This window comes from Pelophylax lessonae (assembly GCF_965119305.1).
Source record: "Pelophylax lessonae genome assembly, chromosome: 1".
Classification (NCBI taxonomy): domain Eukaryota; kingdom Metazoa; phylum Chordata; class Amphibia; order Anura; family Ranidae; genus Pelophylax; species Pelophylax lessonae.
Genome location: NC_138768.1, coordinates 282740933 through 282761574, shown reverse-complemented (window position 1 = coordinate 282761574; position 20642 = coordinate 282740933). Strand labels below are relative to the sequence as shown.

At 44.4% G+C, this 20642-nt stretch overlaps 1 protein-coding gene across 2 annotated transcripts in view; it reads left to right on the top strand.

Moving 5' to 3' along the window:
- The window catches only part of LOC309545038 (solute carrier family 2, facilitated glucose transporter member 11-like), an 81000-nt gene that overhangs the window by 48855 nt on the left and 11503 nt on the right, over window positions 1–20642 (top strand). For both annotated transcript variants that reach the window (XM_082244147.1, XM_082244146.1), the window contains exons 4-7: window positions 8151–8275; window positions 14303–14432; window positions 16490–16638; window positions 16723–16910. In XM_082244147.1, coding sequence (XP_082100273.1) covers window positions 8151–8275; window positions 14303–14432; window positions 16490–16638; window positions 16723–16910 — 592 coding nt within the window. The remainder of the gene's footprint in view (window positions 1–8150; window positions 8276–14302; window positions 14433–16489; window positions 16639–16722; window positions 16911–20642) is intronic.

Below are 20642 nucleotides of genomic sequence, written 5' to 3'. Positions count from 1 at the left end.
TAAAAAAAAAAAATAGTGCCTTCACTCCCCATGCAGTATGACCTCTTACCTCACTGTTATGACCCCCACATCATCAGTGGGTCATAACTCACAGTTTTCCCCTTAGGAAGATTGAAGTTAAAGGTGCCACTTTTTAATTCCCAATAATGCTTCATATATATATATATATATATAGTAATAGGCAATAAGTAAATGGGTCTCAGATGTCACCAGTATACATGTAGGGGCAAAAAAAGAACATAAATCCTAGTGCTCTCTGTATAAAAAAGTATTTATTATAGCAAAACATAATAGACTTACAAATAAAGCACTTGAGCCAGTGCTAGCTGTATATCGCATGTGTTTTTACGCCGGAACTCAGTTAAGTTTAAAAACTACCGCGGGATGACATCACATGCTGGACTCCACCTCCTATGCGTGTTGCATCCTATGAATGGGGCTTCCTCTTTTTGTGTAGTCTATCATAATGGTATATGTAATCACAGTTCAACACATGGAGGGGGTCAGGGGAGGGCTGGCAGCCTTAGGCCTGGGGGGCAAGTCCAGTCAAGTGGCCCATTGAACCACCGAATCAACTCATCATCCATGCCCACCTTGTTTTAAAACGGATATTGATGTTATATAGTAAGACAAATTTGATACAATGTGGTATCATAATATAATTTTAATAGCACCAAAGGAGGTTTAACAAAAAAACTCTCCACCATACCCTCCACTCAGATCCATACACCATACTCTTCACACCTATCCATATATCTGTGCACCATACTCTCCGCCATACCCTCCACACCGATCCATACATCTGTGCACCATACTCTCCATCATACCCTCCACACTGATCCATACATCCGTGCACCATACTCTCCACCATACCCTCCAAACCAATCCATACATCCGTGCACCATACTCTCCACCATACTCTCCACACCGATCCATACATCCGTGCACCATACTCTCCACCATACCCTCCAAACCAATCCATACATCCGTGCACCATACTCTCCACCATACTCTCCACACTGATCCATACATCCGTGCTCCATACTCTCCACCATACTCTCCACACTGATCCATACATCCGTGCACCATACTCTCCACCATACTCTCCACACGATCCATACATCCGTGCACCATACTCTCCACCATACACTCCACACTGATCCATACATCCAATCCATACACCTTTGTGGGGTGCACAGATGTTCTATGCAGCCCACCAGCTGAAATCAATGACAGGCGGCAGCCTGCATGGAACTCCAAACACCTCCCAAAATGTACTGTACATCTGTGACCCCAATGTACGGATCAGAACGCAGACACACCGGTGTTCTCATCTGTGCAATGAACCTCCATAGATGTACATTTCCTTGGAGGTGCTCTGAGATCTGTACACAGAGCTGCCGGTCATTGATTCTCTAGCTTTGGTATGTATGGCCAGCATGTTCACCAAACAAGGAATTTGTCTTCAGGCAGGCGCGGAATGACAACTCATGGTGCCCCTGGGCAATAGGAGATCATGGGGCCCCCAGGTTTAAAGATGGCTGCTAATATGATGCAACATTAATGCATTAGGCCTACGTGGAAGGGCATGAAGCTCATGAACGTGCAGACAGGCAGAAGACTTAAAGCTGGTGACCCAATAAAGAAATGAGGTCAGTGCCACCTTACCAGCATCATGGGCCCCTGGGAAAAGTACTGCCCTGGGACACTTAGCAGGGAGATGGTGACCTGTGGTGTGCATAGTGCACAGTGGGTGTGGATAAATTATGCCACATTTTGGTGTGATGTTTTTCTTTTTTTTACAATTATTTTTTTCCATTTTTATTTTTTCATTTTAATTTAATGATTTTATACTTTATTTTTCACAACGCTGGTGGGGGCAGGGAGCTTTGGTGAGATAACAGGGGGCTAAACAATCTCACATTTGATGCAGAGAATGGGACTAAGGACACATGCTAAGGAGGGTATGCTGGTGGGTATTGTGTGCAGGAGTGGAGCGTGGCGGGTATGACAGTGTGCAGTATGTACAGGAGAGGAGTGTGGAGGATATGACAGTGGACGGTATGTACAGGAGAGGAGTGTGGAGGTTATGACAGTGGGCAGTATGTACAGGAGAGGAGTGTGGGGGGTATGACAGTGGGCGGTATGTACAGGAGAGGAGCGTGGCGGGTATGACAGTGAGCAGTATGTACAGGAGAGGAGTGTGGAGGTTATGACAGTGGGCAGTATGTACAGGAGAGGAGTGTGGAGGATATGACAGTGGGCGGTATGTACAGGAGAGGAGTGTGGCGGGTATGACAGTGAGCAGTATGTACAGGAGAGGAGTGTGGAGGATATGACAGTGGGCAGTATATACAGGAGAGGAGTGTGGAGGGTATGACGGTGAGCAGTATGTACAGGAGAGGAGTGTGGAGGGTATGACAGTGGGCAGTATGTACAGGAGAGGAGTGTGGAGGGTATGACAGTGGGCAGTATGTACAGAAGAGGAGTGTGGAGGTATGACAGTGGGGCAGTATGTACAGGAGAGGAGTTCGGAGGATATGACAGTGGGCAGTATGTACAGGAGAGGAGTGTGGAGGATATGACAGTGAGCGGTATGTACAGGAGAGGAGTGTGGAGGGTATGACAGTGGGCAGTATGTACAGGAGAGGAGTGTGGAGGGTATGACGGTGGGCAGTATGTACAGGAGAGGAGTGTGGAGGGTATGACAGTGAGCGGTATGTACAGGAGAGGAGTGTGGAGGGTATGACAGTGGGCACTGGCAGTATGTACAGGAGAGGAGTGTGGAGGGTATGACAGTGAGCGGTATGTACAGGAGAGGAGTGTGGAGGGTATGACAGTGGGCACTGGCAGTATGTACAGGAGAGGAGTGTGGAGGGTATGACAGTGAGCAGTATGTACAGGAGAGGAGTGGGGAGGGTATGACAGTGGGCACTGGCAGTATGTACAGGAGAGGAGTGTGGAGGGTATGACGATGGGCAGTATGTACAGGAGAGGAGTGTGGAGGGTATGACGGTGTGTAGTATGTACAGGAGAGGAGTGTGGAGGGTATGACAGTGAGCGGTATGTACAGGAGAGGAGTGTGGAGGGTATGACAGTGGGCACTGGCAGTATGTACAGGAGAGGAGTGTGGAGGGTATGACAGTGAGCGGTATGTACAGGAGAGGAGTGTGGAGGGTATGACAGTGGGCACTGGCAGTATGTACAGGAGAGGAGTGTGGAGGGTATGACGGTGGGCAGTATGTACAGGAGAGGAGTGTGGAGGGTATGACGGTGCGTAGTATGTACAGGAGAGGAGTGTGGAGGGTATGACAGTGGGCAGTATGTACAGGAGAGGAGTGTGGAGGGTATGACGGTGGGCAGTATGTACAGGAGAGGAGTGTGGAGGGTATGACAGTGGGCAGTATGTACAGGAGAGGAGTGTGGAGGGTATGACAGTGGGCAGTATGTACAGAAGAGGAGTGTGGAGGTATGACAGTGGGGCAGTATGTACAGGAGAGGAGTTCGGAGGATATGACAGTGGGCAGTATGTACAGGAGAGGAGTGTGGAGGATATGACAGTGAGCGGTATGTACAGGAGAGGAGTGTGGAGGGTATGACAGTGGGCAGTATGTACAGGAGAGGAGTGTGGAGGATATGACAGTGAGCGGTATGTACAGGAGAGGAGTGTGGAGGGTATGACAGTGGGCAGTATGTACAGGAGAGGAGTGTGGAGGGTATGACAGTGAGCAGTATGTACAGGAGAGGAGTGTGGAGGGTATGACAGTGGGCAGTATGTACAGGAGAGGAGTGTGGAGCGTATGACGGTGGGCAGTATGTACAGGAGAGGAGTGTGGAGGGTATGACAGTGAGCGGTATGTACAGGAGAGGAGTGTGGAGGGTATGACAGTGGGCAGTATGTACAGGAGAGGAGTGTTGAGGGTATGACAGTGAGCAGTATGTACAGGAGAGGAGTGTGGAGGGTATGACAGTGGGCAGTATGTACAGGAGAGGAGTGTGGAGGATATGACAGTGAGCAGTATGTACAGGAGAGGAGTGTGGAGGGTATGACAGTGGGCAGTATGTACAGGAGAGGAGTGTTGAGGGTATGACAGTGAGCAGTATGTACAGGAGAGGAGTGTGGAGGGTATGACAGTGGGCAGTATGTACAGGAGAGGAGTGTGGAGGATATGACAGTGAGCAGTATGTACAGGAGAGGAGTGTGGAGGGTATGACAGTGAGCAGTATGTACAGGAGAGGAGTGTGGAGGGTATGACAGAGGGCAGTATGTACAGGAGAGGAGTGTGGAGGGTATGACAGTGAGTGGTATGTACAGGAGAGGAGTGTGGAGGGTATGACAGTGGACGGTATGTACAGGAGAGGAGTGTGGGGGGTATGACGGTGGGCAGTATGTACAGGAGAGGAGTGTGGAGGGTATGACGGTGCGTAGTATGTACAGGAGAGGAGTGTGGAGGGTATGACAGTGGGGCAGTATGTACAGGAGAGGAGTGTGGAGGGTATGACGGTGGGCAGTATGTACAGGAGAGGAGTGTGGAGGGTATGACAGTGGGCAGTATGTACAGGAGAGGAGTGTGGAGGGTATGACAGTGGGCAGTATGTACAGAAGAGGAGTGTGGAGGTATGACAGTGGGGCAGTATGTACAGGAGAGGAGTTCGGAGGATATGACAGTGGGCAGTATGTACAGGAGAGGAGTGTGGAGGATATGACAGTGAGCGGTATGTACAGGAGAGGAGTGTGGAGGGTATGACAGTGGGCAGTATGTACAGGAGAGGAGTGTGGAGGATATGACAGTGAGCGGTATGTACAGGAGAGGAGTGTGGAGGGTATGACAGTGGGCAGTATGTACAGGAGAGGAGTGTGGAGGGTATGACAGTGAGCAGTATGTACAGGAGAGGAGTGTGGAGGGTATGACAGTGGGCAGTATGTACAGGAGAGGAGTGTGGAGCGTATGACGGTGGGCAGTATGTACAGGAGAGGAGTGTGGAGGGTATGACAGTGAGCGGTATGTACAGGAGAGGAGTGTGGAGGGTATGACAGTGGGCAGTATGTACAGGAGAGGAGTGTTGAGGGTATGACAGTGAGCAGTATGTACAGGAGAGGAGTGTGGAGGGTATGACAGTGGGCAGTATGTACAGGAGAGGAGTGTGGAGGATATGACAGTGAGCAGTATGTACAGGAGAGGAGTGTGGAGGGTATGACAGTGGGCAGTATGTACAGGAGAGGAGTGTGGAGGGTATGACAGTGGGCAGTATGTACAGGAGAGGAGTGTGGAGGATATGACAGTGAGCAGTATGTACAGGAGAGGAGTGTGGAGGGTATGACAGTGGGCAGTATGTACAGGAGAGGAGTGTGGAGGATATGACAGTGAGCAGTATGTACAGGAGAGGAGTGTTGAGGGTATGACAGTGAGCAGTATGTACAGGAGAGGAGTGTGGAGGGTATGACAGTGGGCAGTATGTACAGGAGAGGAGTGTGGAGGATATGACAGTGAGCAGTATGTACAGGAGAGGAGTGTGGAGGGTATGACAGTGAGCAGTATGTACAGGAGAGGAGTGTGGAGGGTATGACAGAGGGCAGTATGTACAGGAGAGGAGTGTGGAGGGTATGACAGTGAGCGGTATGTACAGGAGAGGAGTGTGGAGGGTATGACAGTGGGCACTGGCAGTATGTACAGGAGAGGAGTGTGGAGGGTATGACGGTGGGCAGTATGTACAGGAGAGGAGTGTGGAGGGTATGACGGTGCGTAGTATGTACAGGAGAGGACTGTGGAATATAGGACTATGTGCAGGAGAGAAGTGCAGAAGATATGATGGCAAATAGTATGTGCAGGAGAGAAGTACAGATAGCATGAAGGCAGGTGTGGGGGGATGTCTTTTAGTTGGGGAGATAATTATTTTAGAGGCAATGTCTGAGGGGTGACCAGGGAGAGATGTTGGGACGGAAGCATTGGGAGTGTTTTGGCTCTCGCTGGTAATCATGCTGGAAGCATGAAGGGCGCACCCTCTCAGCACAGAAATCTTTACATTTAGGACTCATATATGTGGCCTCTCGGTGTTAAAGCCTGCCTGCCAAGAAGTCACTTATATGCGCACGGCCAGCAGAAAGTGGTTAAAGCAGAGTTCTCCTGATTTTTGGATTGGCTCTTGGGTGCTCCCGCTGCTATTCGTGCTGAATAGCCAGATCCCTACTGCGCATATGCAAAGTGGGCTGCGCTTTCTAACTTGCCTGGTGGCGGAGGAAGGAGGCTGAACTTCCAAAGCACATCACCGTAGTGCAGTCTCCTGGAAGTGGAGATAGGTACCTGTCAAATACATGTACCCATTCCCCCTCCCCCCCGAAAGGTGCCAAATGTAGCAATGGAGGGGGGTATAAGAAAAGCGGAGATTCCACTTTTGGGTGGAACTCCACTTTAAGGACTGTTATAATTTATTTAGGGCCCTTTCCGACGGGCTTTCGATCAGGTCCGCCTGTCAGTTTTTCAGGCGGACCTAATCGGACACTCCATGTACCCCTATGGAGCAGTGGATGTCAGTGGTGACATGTCCGCTGACACCCGCTGCTATCTGATCCTGTCCATGAAATCCAATTTTCCATCCGTCTGGAGGATTGGATATGATGATAATGGACAGGTAGTCCATTATCATCCAATCTCCCATAGAAGACAGCGGGGATCTGACAGGTCCGTCTCTGCACAGTGAGCAGAGACTGACCTGTCATTTGCTTGCTTGGCAGGGATGAACGGATCAATCCCCGCTGAGCAAAAAAGAGTCCGCCGGACAAAACGCCCGTGTGTAAGGACCTATAGAGTGTTTAGTTAGGTGGTGTGTTTTTGATTGTACAGAGTTTGGTTGACACAGGGTTAAATAAGATGGTCATAAATTAAATTCACATTAACTGGACATAGTAATTGGAGTTTGTTGGTATAGATAGGGCTGTGTGTGTCAGCTTGAGAAATGTCTGTCAGCTCTGGGGGGGGGGGGGGGGGGGGGCTGCTGTCTTAGACACACACATATACACACATACATACATACACACACACACACACATACACATACACACACATACACTTCTACTTCTCACTTAGGACCCTTCACTGTAAAACAAATCCTCCTAGCAGAAACTTTGCAGCTTACCTCCAGACTTAGAAAAACTCAGCTCACCTCTCTCCCTTCCTGCAGTGTGCTCCCCCTCCCGATTCTCTCATTACACGGCACTGATGATCGGAGGGGGGGGCGGAGATCAGAGACTACACAGACAGCACAGCACACAGCGAGTGCAGGACACTACTGGGGGAAGGGGAGAGACAGAACCAGGAATGGAGCTCGAGCTTCTAACTACATACATCACCGGCCAGTGTATGTAGTAAGAAGCAATGAATGCTGCTGTTCCCACAGTGGCAATGGCAAGTAAACTCCCATTGTAGCACGCACCTCTTCTTCTTCTTCTTCTCTTCTGCAGCGGCCGACAGTGGAAGATGGAGGGAGGAGCCAGAGGCAGGTGGAGCCAGTAATCGGCGCGGAGGACGATCCGCTTTGCATGATAGGTCCTCTCCGCTCTGCCTCGCCTTCCTCCTCTGGAGACCTCCGTGACGTCACTGGTTGCTAGACGCCAAGCGGCTGCTGATCTAGCAACCGGGTCTCCGGAGCGGCCATACCAGTCACAATAAATGCATACTGATCGTGAACTTTAATGAAGCACCTGAGCGGCCTTTTCTGGGGGGGATCAGATCGGCCCAGGGGGAAAATGCCACCCTGCCCCCCGGCCCAGCCCGCCCCAGGAGGGGGTCCAGCAATAGCACTAAACTAATTGTTAGTGGGTACTGCTTTCATAGTGATGAGGATGCTTTCGTAGCATATATTGTTCAGCATTTGCATTTGCCAGCCTGCACTCTAGTTAGCAACAGGTGATGATCACAATCGGAAGTGTAACTCATATACTGTAGTTTGTATTTATTGATTTTTAGTTAAAGAAAAAGCTATTGATTCTCCGATAGGTAACCAAGATAATTTGATTTACTGATGTAAAGTGAAACAGGAGGCCCATCATATTAATGAAGACCAATTGATAACAATAAATAAATGTTTGTATACATTTTCTTGTTCAGAAGTTTTAATTCCTTGCTTAAACTGTGTGTTCCCATGTATTGCAGGAAGCAGGCTTTATTGGTGAATAATGTTATAGCAATTCTAGCTGCTCTCTTCATGGGAATTGCACAACCATCCAGATTATACGAGCTTCTGATAGTTGGGAGATTCCTTATAGGACTGAATGCAGGTAAATCACATGTGCATGCATGCTGAACTAGCAGTGAAGATATTTCATAAGCAGAAAATGAATTTTGTTTTGTTCATAACTGCATTTATAGTGTACAGTATTACAACTGTAGGGTAGTATGACTACAATAACACTGCCAATATGAGTGGGTGGGTCACAGAACAAAAAAAAGAAGCAAAAACATGTTGTAAGAGAGGGCCACCAATCGGCATCACTGGCTGGCAAGAACGGTGCTTTATGCACTGCCCCACTACAACAATGATAAAAATGTAAGAGTCCATTCAGATCTGTGTGTGTGTGTGTGCATTTGCACGCATATTGCAAGTAAGGCAGCCCACTCATTTCAATGGGCTGCCCTATTAACAAGAAACACTGGGAAAGAAGTCCCTGACCCTTTGTTTTTAAATCATGCTGCACCATGCAGTGTGGCGCACATGGAATTGTGCCATTACAAGATTAATGGCACCTCTGTGTATCTGCTAAAGTGCAGTGCATTTCTCTGTGGGTTGGGAAATACACATGATTTTGCACACATTCTCCACTCACAGAGATGTTAACCTAGCCTAAGTTACCAAATGCAGAGGATCATATGTTAAATCACCCAACCAGGCCTCACACCAGAAGAACTGTGTCTCTTATTCTGATGACTTTGGTCTGTTCCTACCTGTTCCGGCACCAGACTACTGCATCTTGAGGTCAACGATGCAGAACACGAAATACTTTCCAACAGTTATTCAGCACAGTGTACTAATCTTGCTCCAACCTGAAGGTATGTAAGGGGAACACCATATACCTGCAGGGCCTTACTTCTTCTGTGGTCCAAGCACTGTCCCTAAAAAAGTTCTGTACTGAAGCAGCCTTAGAATAGGGACTCACCACTGAAAATGGCAAATTAGACATACACCAAACCACCATTCCGACTGGAACCCTTTGTCACTGGCCAATATCATCCTCATTCCAACCTGGATGCTCTTATGCATACCGATGTTACACAAGCACTTGAAACACTCTTATTTAATTACATCTCATTCCCCTCATTATATGCACTATGTTGGCAAACATGAGCTCATCTTTATTAGGTCACCCTATTTGTACAATAAACAAACTTCTTTTACTGAGTGTAGTTAACTAGGTTACACAAAGATGGCACACAATTCTGCATAGTAGATGTCGTTTACAGTGCCTTGCGAAAGTATTCGGCCCCCTTGAACTTTGCGACCTTTTGCCACATTTTAGGCTTCAAACATAAAGATATAAAACTGTAACTTTTTGTGAAGAGTCAACAACAAGTGGGACACAATCATGAAGTGGAATGAAATTTATTGGATATTTCAAACTTTGTTACCAAATAAAAAACTGAAAAATTGGGCGTGCAAAATTGTTCAGCCCCTTTACTTTCAGTGCAGCAAACTCTCTCCAAAAGTTCAGTGAGGATCTCTGAATGATCCAATGTTGACCTAAATGACTAATGATGATAAATAGAATCTACCTGTGTGTAATCAAGTCTCTGTATAAATGCACCTGCACTGTGATAGTCTCAGAGGTCCGTTTAAAGCGCAGAGAGCATCATGAAGAACAAGGAACACACAAGGCAGGTCCGAGATACTGTTGTGGGGAAGTTTAAAGCCGGATTTGGATACAAAAAGATTTCCCAAGCTTTAAACCTCCCAAGGAGCACTGTGCAAGCGATAATATTGAAATGGAAGGAGTATCAGACCACTGCAAATCTACGAAGACCTGGCTGTCCCTCTAAACTTTCAGCTCATACAAGGAGAAGACTGATCAGAGATGCAGCCAAGACAAGAGGCCCATGATCACTCTGGATGAACTGCAGAGATCTACAGCTGAGGTAGGAGACTCTGTCCATAGGACAACAATCAGTCATATATTACACAAATCTGGCCTTTATGGAAGAGTGGCAAGAAGAAAGCCATTTCTTAAAGATATCCATAAAAAGTGTCGTTTAAAGTTTGCCACAAGCCACCTGGGAGACACACCAATCATGTGGAAGAAGGTGCTCTGGTCAGATGAAACCAAAATCAAACTTTTTGGCAACAATGCAAAACGTTATGTTTGGCGTAAAAGCAACACCGCTCATCACCCTGAACACACCATCCCCACTGTCAAACATGGTGGTGGCAGCATCATGCTTTTCTTCAGCAGGGACAGGGAAGATGGTTAAAATTGATGGGAAGATGGATGGAGCCAAATACAGGACCATTCTGGAAGAAAACCTGATGGAGTCTGCAAAAGACCTGAGACTGGGACGGAGATTTGTCTTCCAACAAGACAATGATCCAAAATATAAAGCAAAATCTACAATGGAATGGTTCACAAATAAACATATCCAGGTGTTAGAATGGCCAAGTCAAAGTCCAGACCTGAATCCAATCCAGAATCTGTGGAAAGAACTGAAAACTGCTGTTCACAAATGCTCTCCATCCAACCTCACTTAGCTCGAGCAGTTTTGCAAGGAGGAATGGGCAAAAATTTCAGTCTCTCGATGTGCAAAACTGATAGAGACATACCCCAAGCAACTTACAGCTGTAATCGCAGCAAAAGCTGGCGCTACAAAGTATTAACTTAAGGGGGCTGAATAATTTTGCACGCCCAATTTTCAGTTTTTCATTTGTTAAAAAAGTTTGAAATATCCAATAAATTTCGTTCCACTTCATGATTGTGTCCCACTTGCTGTTGATTCTTCACAAAAAATTACAGTTTTATATCTTTATGTTTGAAGCCTGAAATGTGGCAAAAGGTTGCAAAGTTCAAGGGGGCCGAATACTTTCGCAAGGCACTGTATATAGTCAATTCCACTAGCTGAATGTAAACAGTTCCCTTGAAGTAGCTTAAGCTGGAAAATGGTTAGACTTTTTCATTGTAAAGCCATACAACAGTGCACATACCTTTTGGCTAAAACACCACTCATCGGGCTCTTTATACTTCCTGACTTTGGGTCCTGTTATAGGTGGACTGACATCTCCATTACCAATCACATCATAGGATGTGTGGCCTCCCTTCTGTTCCCATCAGACCAAAACACTCCATGCCAGGGAACATTCCCCTATATGCCCTTTCAAACAGACGTGACCCTAATTCCAGCTGATGTACCACTGCATGTACTTAACCCCACGGATACCGGGAAAGAATGCATACACAAATGCAGTGACTTCAGTGTCAATTGCAAACATGTGAAAATGCTGAGGTCAAGTCACAGTGGTGCTCACACTTAGTAGTGTGGGTAGTGTGTGTAGAAATTTTGTTCAGAACCACTAAAGTTGCATTTCATTGAGGAGTTATATTGATTTAACCATCAAGCTAGTGCTGTCTTCTTCCATGGGATCCAGTGATCACATTTGCAAGGACATTGTCCTGATACATGTCCTGTATTTTGACTTTCTCAAAGACTGGAGTATTGGCCATCATTGGCATTTGATGAGATGGTGCACACTAGTGTTTAAACTTTATAGACCAATTGAGCAGGGTACAGTATGTGTATCTGAACACTATAGACCAATTGAGCAGGGTGCAGTATGTGTATCTGAACACTATAGACCAATTGAGCAGGGTGCAGTATGTGTATTTGAACCCTATAGACCAAATGAGCAGGGTGCAGTATGTGTATTTGAACAGTACAGATGACACACCAACTGCTCAGTAGGGCTCATGTACACAGGCCTTTATTTGCATCTTGCCCATACCAATCAAAGTGATGGCAAAAGCAATTGAGACGCAGCACGAAGCAACTCAAAGGCAAATTGAAGCAACTCAGAAGCTAGTTCAAGCAAATCAGAAGCACCTCAAAGAATACTGCATTTGAATTGTTTCTAAATCTCATGTCATCACAAGGCTTTATAGTTGTAAGTGGCTGAAAATTGTTTTATGAACACTACTATTATTATGAGGTAAAATTGATCACTGTAACTGTAAATATATTATTTTAGGAGTCAACAACACCCAAATCTCCATCACTGGCCAACCATTTTCTCTTTTCCGAACTGGATGCTCTTCTGCATACCGATGCTACACAAGCACTTGAAACACTGTTATTTGGAATGGGAACGCCATATACATGCAAGGCCTCACTTCTTCTGTGGTCCAAGCTCTGTCCCTATGTAAAGTTCTGTACCGCAGCAGTCTTAGAATAAGGACCCACCACTGAAAGGGGCATGTTTAGAAATATATCAAACCACCCTCCTGACTGGAACCCTCTGTCACTGGCCATTATCATCCCCTTTCCAAACTGGATGCTCTTCTGCATACCGATGTTACACAAGCACTTGAAACACTCTTATTTAATTACACTTCATTCCCTACATTACATGCACTGTGTTGGCAAACATGAGCTAATCTTTATTAAGTAACCAGATTTGTAGAATAAAACTTATTTTACGGAGTAGTATGTAGTTGCTGTAAAGTTAAATCACATGCTGACTTCTTCCAACTCTCAGCGACTCCATCAGGAAGATAAAACCATTGGAATTCCTATTCCTGCCAATTGACATGACAATTGCAGAGCAATTATGGTGTTGCACTCCTCCATTAGGTCTCTGTATAAAGAATTAGGAGGTCCAGGTGTGAGAGAGGGACCCCGTCATTATACCCATGCCATAGACAAAAGAAACAGGAAATACGCAGGGGAAGCTTTTTCAGCTCTTGCCTCCAAGAGATATGAAGAGCTGGTGATTTATCCCTTAAATACCTACTGAAAGCATAAATATGTCTTGGGTTGAACAGACATATAATATATGAATATTTATGTAGAATTTGATCTTTCATGTACACTAGAGTTGGGCTTTTCTAATATGCCTTGAATTTAGGCTGCTTATTTACAAAACTGAGAAAATGTTAAGCTGGATTCGCCATAAGGGCCCTTTCCCCTTCTTAAACTTAGTGCTTAATGTCCCTTGTTTACCATTAATAAAACAGGCAGTTTAATAAATCTGTCACTGGCCTGATAGCTTTAACATTTCACAGGCAGATATCCATTTTCAACAAAATCATGCAGGTAATAGCTGTTCATTCCCAGGTTAATATACCATCCCTTTTCATTGTTGTTATGTAATCAGGGATTTTATTAGCTTTGTACTATTCAGTAAAGAGGACCTCTTCCATCTAGCTCACTGCATACGTTCACAAAAGTATTTGAAACCACCATGACATGTCCAGGTACCTCTGTGGTGTGTGTGTAGTTAATTTGTGCTGTGTGTGCAGTCCTAATGCCTGAAATCATCAACTGTGAGACTCATAAAGCGTTAAATAAATTGAGAGCAGGCTTGTCTGGGGCTACACCTTCCACTCTGTGATAAATACACTAGAGGAGTTTTTCGCAACCTTTTTTTAGTCAAGGCACCCTTTAAAATTCTGCAAACTCATGAGGCACCCCATTCTAAAATGTAAAAAATGAAACGAATAGTTTTAGATATTGCAGTAATATCCACACACATAGGACACCCAATGTTAGAGAGGACTTATTCTTCCAAAGCAAATACACCTTTGCACACTGGTGTTTTTTCTTCTCCCTAAGTACTGACAAAGTGGGGTAGTGCCCAATGTCCTCCTTCTCAACCGATGATGCCTTTGGTTGTTAGGATGCCAGTGGCTGGAAAGTTATAATAGTAATAGTGCACAATTAAATTGTGTGGCTTTGTGTAACTAAAAGACAGGCTTGACTTACCCGCGGGCTTGTTGACCATTTTTAGGCAATTATGGCAATTTCTAGGTATTTTGCCAAAGCACCCCTGAAGAAATCTGAAGGCACCCTGGTTGAAAAAGGTTGGTCTAGTGTATAAGCAGAATAGTACTGTAATACTCATTGGGATGGTCCATAAAATAAAAAAGAGCAATCAAATAAGGTAGGACTGTTGCTTCAGAAGCAATAGAAGCAACTTTCTTTCCTGTGCCACAAAAATGACGCCTATGCTCTGACAAGGTCTTTTCCTTTTTTTTTCAGTTCAACATTATATTATTTTTTTACTTCTTTAGGTATTGGTATCTCAACATTATATTATTTTTTTACTTCTTTAGGTATTGGTATCTGTGTGCAGCCGTTGTATCTTGGAGAAATAGCTCCCAAGAAAATCAGAGGCCTTGCTACAGTGGGCATTAATATTTTCCTAACTGGTGGAATCCTGACAGGACAAATTATTGGTCTACGGTATGCATAGTACCATATTACAAATGTTGCATTTATGTAAGAGTATTGAACTCCCTGAGTTCTGAGTCCTGAGTACTCCCTCAGAGGGTCCTGGTTTGCCTTAGGCTGTCTGTATCAAGCTCACTGCTCCTTTTAGGTAGCCTTCCTGAGACCAGATCACTGCAGTCACTTCTGGCTTGGGTACACTTCTTCCAGGTCTAGGGATATAGCCTCACTCCAGGGAACAGTTAGCCTGGCCTAAAAGGCGTTTTGCAAACCACTCTATTACTCCACCACCATAAGAGTCTAATCTGGGTGCGAGTCATCTTCTAACTGTCCTCCAGCTCTGTCCAGGGCCTCCACTTGCTGACTACATCTGCCTGATGGTAGGGTCTCTGGCTCCTATGCCCCAACTGCATTATGGCTCCTCCCAACCTGGCTTATATGTTTGCACTGACTGGCTCTAGCTAAAAGGGACCTAGCACCTGATGACACTATTCTCTGTAGCCAGATATGCTCCCTCATCACTGGATTTCATTGGCAGCGGTAGAAACCAATGACTCCAGATTCTGCCTCCATGTTTTGTGAGGAGAGCGCTAAGCGCCGCTGTAGTCGGTAACAGTGCTGGATTTAAATAGGACTTAGGTAAGTATTTAAGGAGGTGAGGGGGCGCTACAACGGCTAGGACATTTTTTACCTTAATGCAGGGAAGGGGTTAAGGTAAAAAATGAATAGGATTTTGCTTGTTGGGCGTTTTAGAACTTCAGAGATGAGCGTTTTATGAGCTGAAAAATGCTCAGGCATGAACAGGGCCTCAGCTGTGAATGGGGCCTAAGGCCCTTTTCACACCTGAGCATTGTTCAGCTTGTAAAACACTCATCTCTGAAGTTCCAAAATGCCCAACAAGCAAAATCCCATTCATTTCAATAGTCCCTGTTCACATATGAGCATTTTGCCACCTGAAGCAAAATGCCTGAAGCTCAAAAAAGTACATGAGCTTCATTTTTGGCAGTTTACAAGCATTTTAGTCAGGTGTCAATGCCTGCCTCCAAACACCTGCAAAAAAACGCCTGAAAAACGCCCAAAGGAATGCCTGAAAATGATAGGCTCAGGTGTGAATGGAGCCTAAGTTCACCTTTAGGAACATGTTATAAGTTACACCCATATTTAAAAGAGAATTATGGGGACTTTTTTTATTTTAAAATCATACTTACCTAGGTGGATGCAGCATCTGTCCCCTGCTGTCTCTAAGGCTGAGAACCGAGTGATCAAACACTGTTGATGGCTCAGTTCTCAGTGCTCCCTGAGCAGAGGGTTGGTGACTCTCAGTCTCTGCTGTCTGCTCTGCCCCCTCCTCGCTCACTGGAGCGATGGGCTGTGGAGGGGGAGGGAACAGGCAGCTCAGCCTCTCAGCGGCTCGCTGAGAGGCTGAGCCGATTGCCGGTCAAGGGATATGAGGGTAGATTCTGACCATACAAGTCTGTGTCATCAGCCGACAGCAAGCTTCAGTCCGCTGTCTGCTGAAAACGGGTTCGCTGAGAGGCTGAGCCAGGTTTCCGGTCAAGGGATATGAGGGCAGATCCTAACCATACAAGTCTGTGACATCAGCCGACAGCAGGCTTCAGTCTCTGTCAGGTAGGTCAGGTAGGGACCTTCATGGTTATTTGCACTGGGGCCCTGATGGTTCTAGTTATGCCTCTACTTTTTACTATGTTTCCTGGCTTTTCCTTGCAGATATTTTTACTGCTACTGCTATCCACATTTCAGAGCTACAGGCAAGGTCTGATTAAAAAAAAAAAAAGATACAATCCTTGCAATCTCTAATGTCTGTATGATGACTGAAGTTTTTTTACTTGTCAGAAAAAGCAGCAACGATATCATTTTGAAAATAAATAAATAAATAAATTACACGGGGGATTTACCTTTTTATCGTTAAAAAGCACTGAAGTGATTTAGGCTGAGATGATGTTACCAGTTTGCTGCAGGAGGAAAGATTTCTCTATTTTCTTTATTTCCTTAGTGTAATTTATTCATGACTCAAGATTAGTAACCATTTGCCTGCCATTTGTATTCATCAGGGAAATACTGGGCGGTGAGAATACCTGGTCTTTATTGCTGGCTTCATGCGCAATACCAGCCCTTCTGCAGCTAGTTACCTTGCCATTCTTCCCGGAGAGCCCCAGATACCTTCTCATTGACAAACATGATGAATTTCAGTGTCAAAAAGGTAAACTGAAAAACATGCACTTTAAAAATCCATATATTTTTATTGATCATTACCTAAAAGTCCACATATCTTTGTATTTCCTAGCACTAAAATCCTTACATGGTTCAAACCATTATCAGATGGAGATGGATGATATACAAAAAGAATCACAGGCTTTAAATGGCGAGAAACCACAAAAAATACTTGAGTTGTTCTTCGATCAGACGATAAAGTGGCAGCTTATAACTGTTATCGTCGTCAACATAGGACAGCAGCTTTGTGGGATCAATGCAGTAAGTATGTACAAGGGATTTATGCAAACATCTAACCACCACCAGCATATAAGGTCAACTTACTAAGGGCCTGTGTAACTGAGGTTTTATTTGCTTCTGTTGGGTTTTACATTTCTTTACATGTTTATGGGAATGCAAAACATACTTGAAACAGGTCGAATGCAGGTCAGATGGAAGTCAAATGAACCTGTTAAAGCGGTAGTAAAGTCCCTATCTTAACTGGTACCTATAGGTAAGCTTACAATCAGGCACAATGAATATCCCTTAAATGTGCAACGTTTAGGAGATATTCATATTGGCAATAGCCAAATACATCACCCGCACATATGCAGTGACAATCTGCATTCAGGGCACACAGTATGCAGTAGAATGCAGAGCACCGTGCCACTGCCGAAGCTCCTATGCTCATGCATGGTAGTGACATCTTTACGGTCCCTGCCATTTAGGAATCTCAGATTCCTTTTGTATTGAACTGTATTGTAACTGTACTATCTGCCCTCATTTTGTAAATTGCTACGCAAACTGTTGGTGCATTATAAATCCTGTATAATAAAAATTCAAACAACTGGAGCCCCCCAAACCCAGAAGGAAGACTGGGATTAGCTGTGACAGTGCTGTGCTGGATGGCTCCATTTGCAGGTAAGGCTTAGCACACATGGGCTGAATGTTGGCCAGCATCAGCCGGTTCAATAGAAACTGTCCGACATTCCGCCTGTATGGCAGCCAGTCCTCTGGTTTGAATGAATTATTTTACAAGTCATGTGTCCACAGATAGCAGCCATCTTGGCCATGACGTATCCAATTTAGGGTGTGCCCCTATACTCAATTGATCAATTACATTTGGAAGGATTGGGAAACAGAGATTTCGGGCACAAGAGTTTTGTTAAAAAGATTTCTTTTATTCAACACAAAACTAAATATTTTTAAAATCATAGAAAAATACAGGCAAATAATTGTGTATTAAGGACACAGTGAGACCACACAACAATGGTCTATGTTGTACAATATCTCCGTGCATAGAACTTATAAAAGTCGATTTACATACAGTTCCAAGTACAAGATCATTAGTAGTCATATAATCCTTGGAAACGTATTGCTTGATATCAGAAGAACCGCCCACGGACACCCAAACAGTATGGTGCCGGTCAGCGGGGTCGACTGAAAATATAAGTTAACATTCACCATGTAATATATGACCTTTGCTCGACATGTTTCGCTTTCTTAGACAAAAAAGCTTCATCTGGAGCATATCATTTCTTTTGTCTGTACATATAGTGATCAGGCACATATCTCAATTTCCATAGAGAATTCTTTAACGAGGAGGACTGTGCGTTTTGGGAAGCTCAGAAAAGGCAATGTATAGTGACATAGTAGTGAGGGTAGTCACTCCATGTCTCATATCAAACTTAGGAAGGACCAGAGCTTAAATGTAGGGAGCGTGTCTCCTCTGCTTGTATATCGGCCCTTGCCACGCTGTTCCCAGCTTCCGCACAGTCCTCACCGGTTCCCCATCCGGTGAGGACTGTGCGGAAGCTGGGAACAGCGTGGCAAGGGCCGATATACAAGCAGAGGAGACACGCTCCCTACATTTAAGCTCTGGTCCTTCCTAAGTTTGATATGAGACATGGAGTGACTACCCTCACTACTATGTCACTATACATTGCCTTTTCTGAGCTTCCCAAAACGCACAGTCCTCCTCGTTAAAGAATTCTCTATGGAAATTGAGATATGTGCCTGATCACTATATGTACAGACAAAAGAAATGATATGCTCCAGATGAAGCTTTTTTGTCTAAGAAAGCGAAACATGTCGAGCAAAGGTCATATATTACATGGTGAATGTTAACTTATATTTTCAGTCGACCCCGCTGACCGGCACCATACTGTTTGGGTGTCCGTGGGCGGTTCTTCTGATATCAAGCAATACGTTTCCAAGGATTATATGACTACTAATGATCTTGTACTTGGAACTGTATGTAAATCGACTTTTATAAGTTCTATGCACGGAGATATTGTACAACATAGACCATTGTTGTGTGGTCTCACTGTGTCCTTAATACACAATTATTTGCCTGTATTTTTCTATGATTTTAAAAATATTTAGTTTTGTGTTGAATAAAAGAAATCTTTTTAACAAAACTCTTGTGCCCGAAATCTCTGTTTCCCAATCCTTCCAAATGCTCTGGTTTGAATGGAAAAAAAAAAAAAAAACTAGTAGTGTGTACTAGGCTTAGATCTGTCCTAATGTGCTAGTATGAGATAAACCTGAAAGGGGCCTTTTTTCCTTTTTTTTTTTTGGAGCTATTTACTATCGCTTTAATGAATTCTGAATGTGTCTTAAACTAATAAAATTGGCATAAGCTCAAAGTCCATCGACACAAGCCCTAAGGTTTTTTGCAAAGGTTTCTGTGGGGTTCTGTAAATAATATAATGCTGAAAAACTTCCAATTCCCAGGGAGTAGTACGGGAAAGGATGGAAGCTGGATAAAGTATTTGAAAAAAAAACTGATTATTATCTGTAGGGTTGTTTATAGTTCTTTGGGGGAAGTTCTTCTGCTTTAATCTAAGCTGCTCGCAAAAATAAGCTCTCCTCAAAGAAAGAGGGCTTTCATGACTTTGTGATGGATGTCAAACACAAGATCAGTCAAAAGGGTAACTTTTTATCTGCTCAAAATCTAGATTGTGGGGTTGATTTACTAAAACTGGGGAGTGCACAATTAAGCTTTGACAAAAACACCTAGAAGCTGATTGGTTTCCATAAAGAGCTGCACCAAATTTTACATTCTCCAGTTTTAGTAAATCCACCCACTGTATGTCTAGTCACCTCTTTCCCACCAGAAGGTGGCATTTTAAAACCCCAAATACATAGTAATGTTATATCTTTAAGAATTTGAGCAAATAAAAAGAAAGGCAAATATTTTAAAACTTTGACTTCTTGTCTTCAACGTTCCTCACTTCAACTTTTCCAAAGAACTACTAGAAATGTCAGTCATACCTCCTATTTTTTGCAGAATTACATTGTATTATGAGAACAAACCCACCATGCTTGGTGTATTATCAGTTTGTTTAAAATTTACTAATTACCTTCCTTCATGGACCTAAGTGAAATACATACCGCAAATCCAAAAATTCTAGATGATTTATAGTGGTACTCAATGAATGTGAAAGACTTCACACTAAAACGATATATTTTAACCACGGTTTGTGTTTCTATATGTGGCCTATTTTTTAATTAACTATGCATGTCTGTCTAGTGTTACCTATCATTATTTATGGTACATTCTCAAAGACATGACAATCCAAGGTGTTTATAGTTCATTTATGGAGTGAAAAGCAAATTAAAGAGGAAGTAAACCCTCCTCTGACACTTTTACCTATAGGTAAGCCTATGATAAGGCTTACCTATAGGTACTGTAAATATCTCCTAAACTTGCACCGTTTAGGAGATATTTACCTTACATGCAGCCAGTGACGTCACTGGCGCATGCACTCTGAAGGAACGGCCGCTCGTGCCGTTCCTTCAGAGCCCCGTGCGCGTGCGTGGGAGTGACGTCACTGCGGCTCCGGCCAATCAGATGGCCGGATGCCGCGATCCCGGAAGACCGGCGACTGGACATGTCGCCCGTCATAGAGGTAAGCGAGCGGCACGGCGGGGGCTCGTTCTAAGGTAAGTATTTGATAATGAGCTAGTATGCGATGCATACTAGCTCATTGTGTCTTTCTCTTTCAGGAT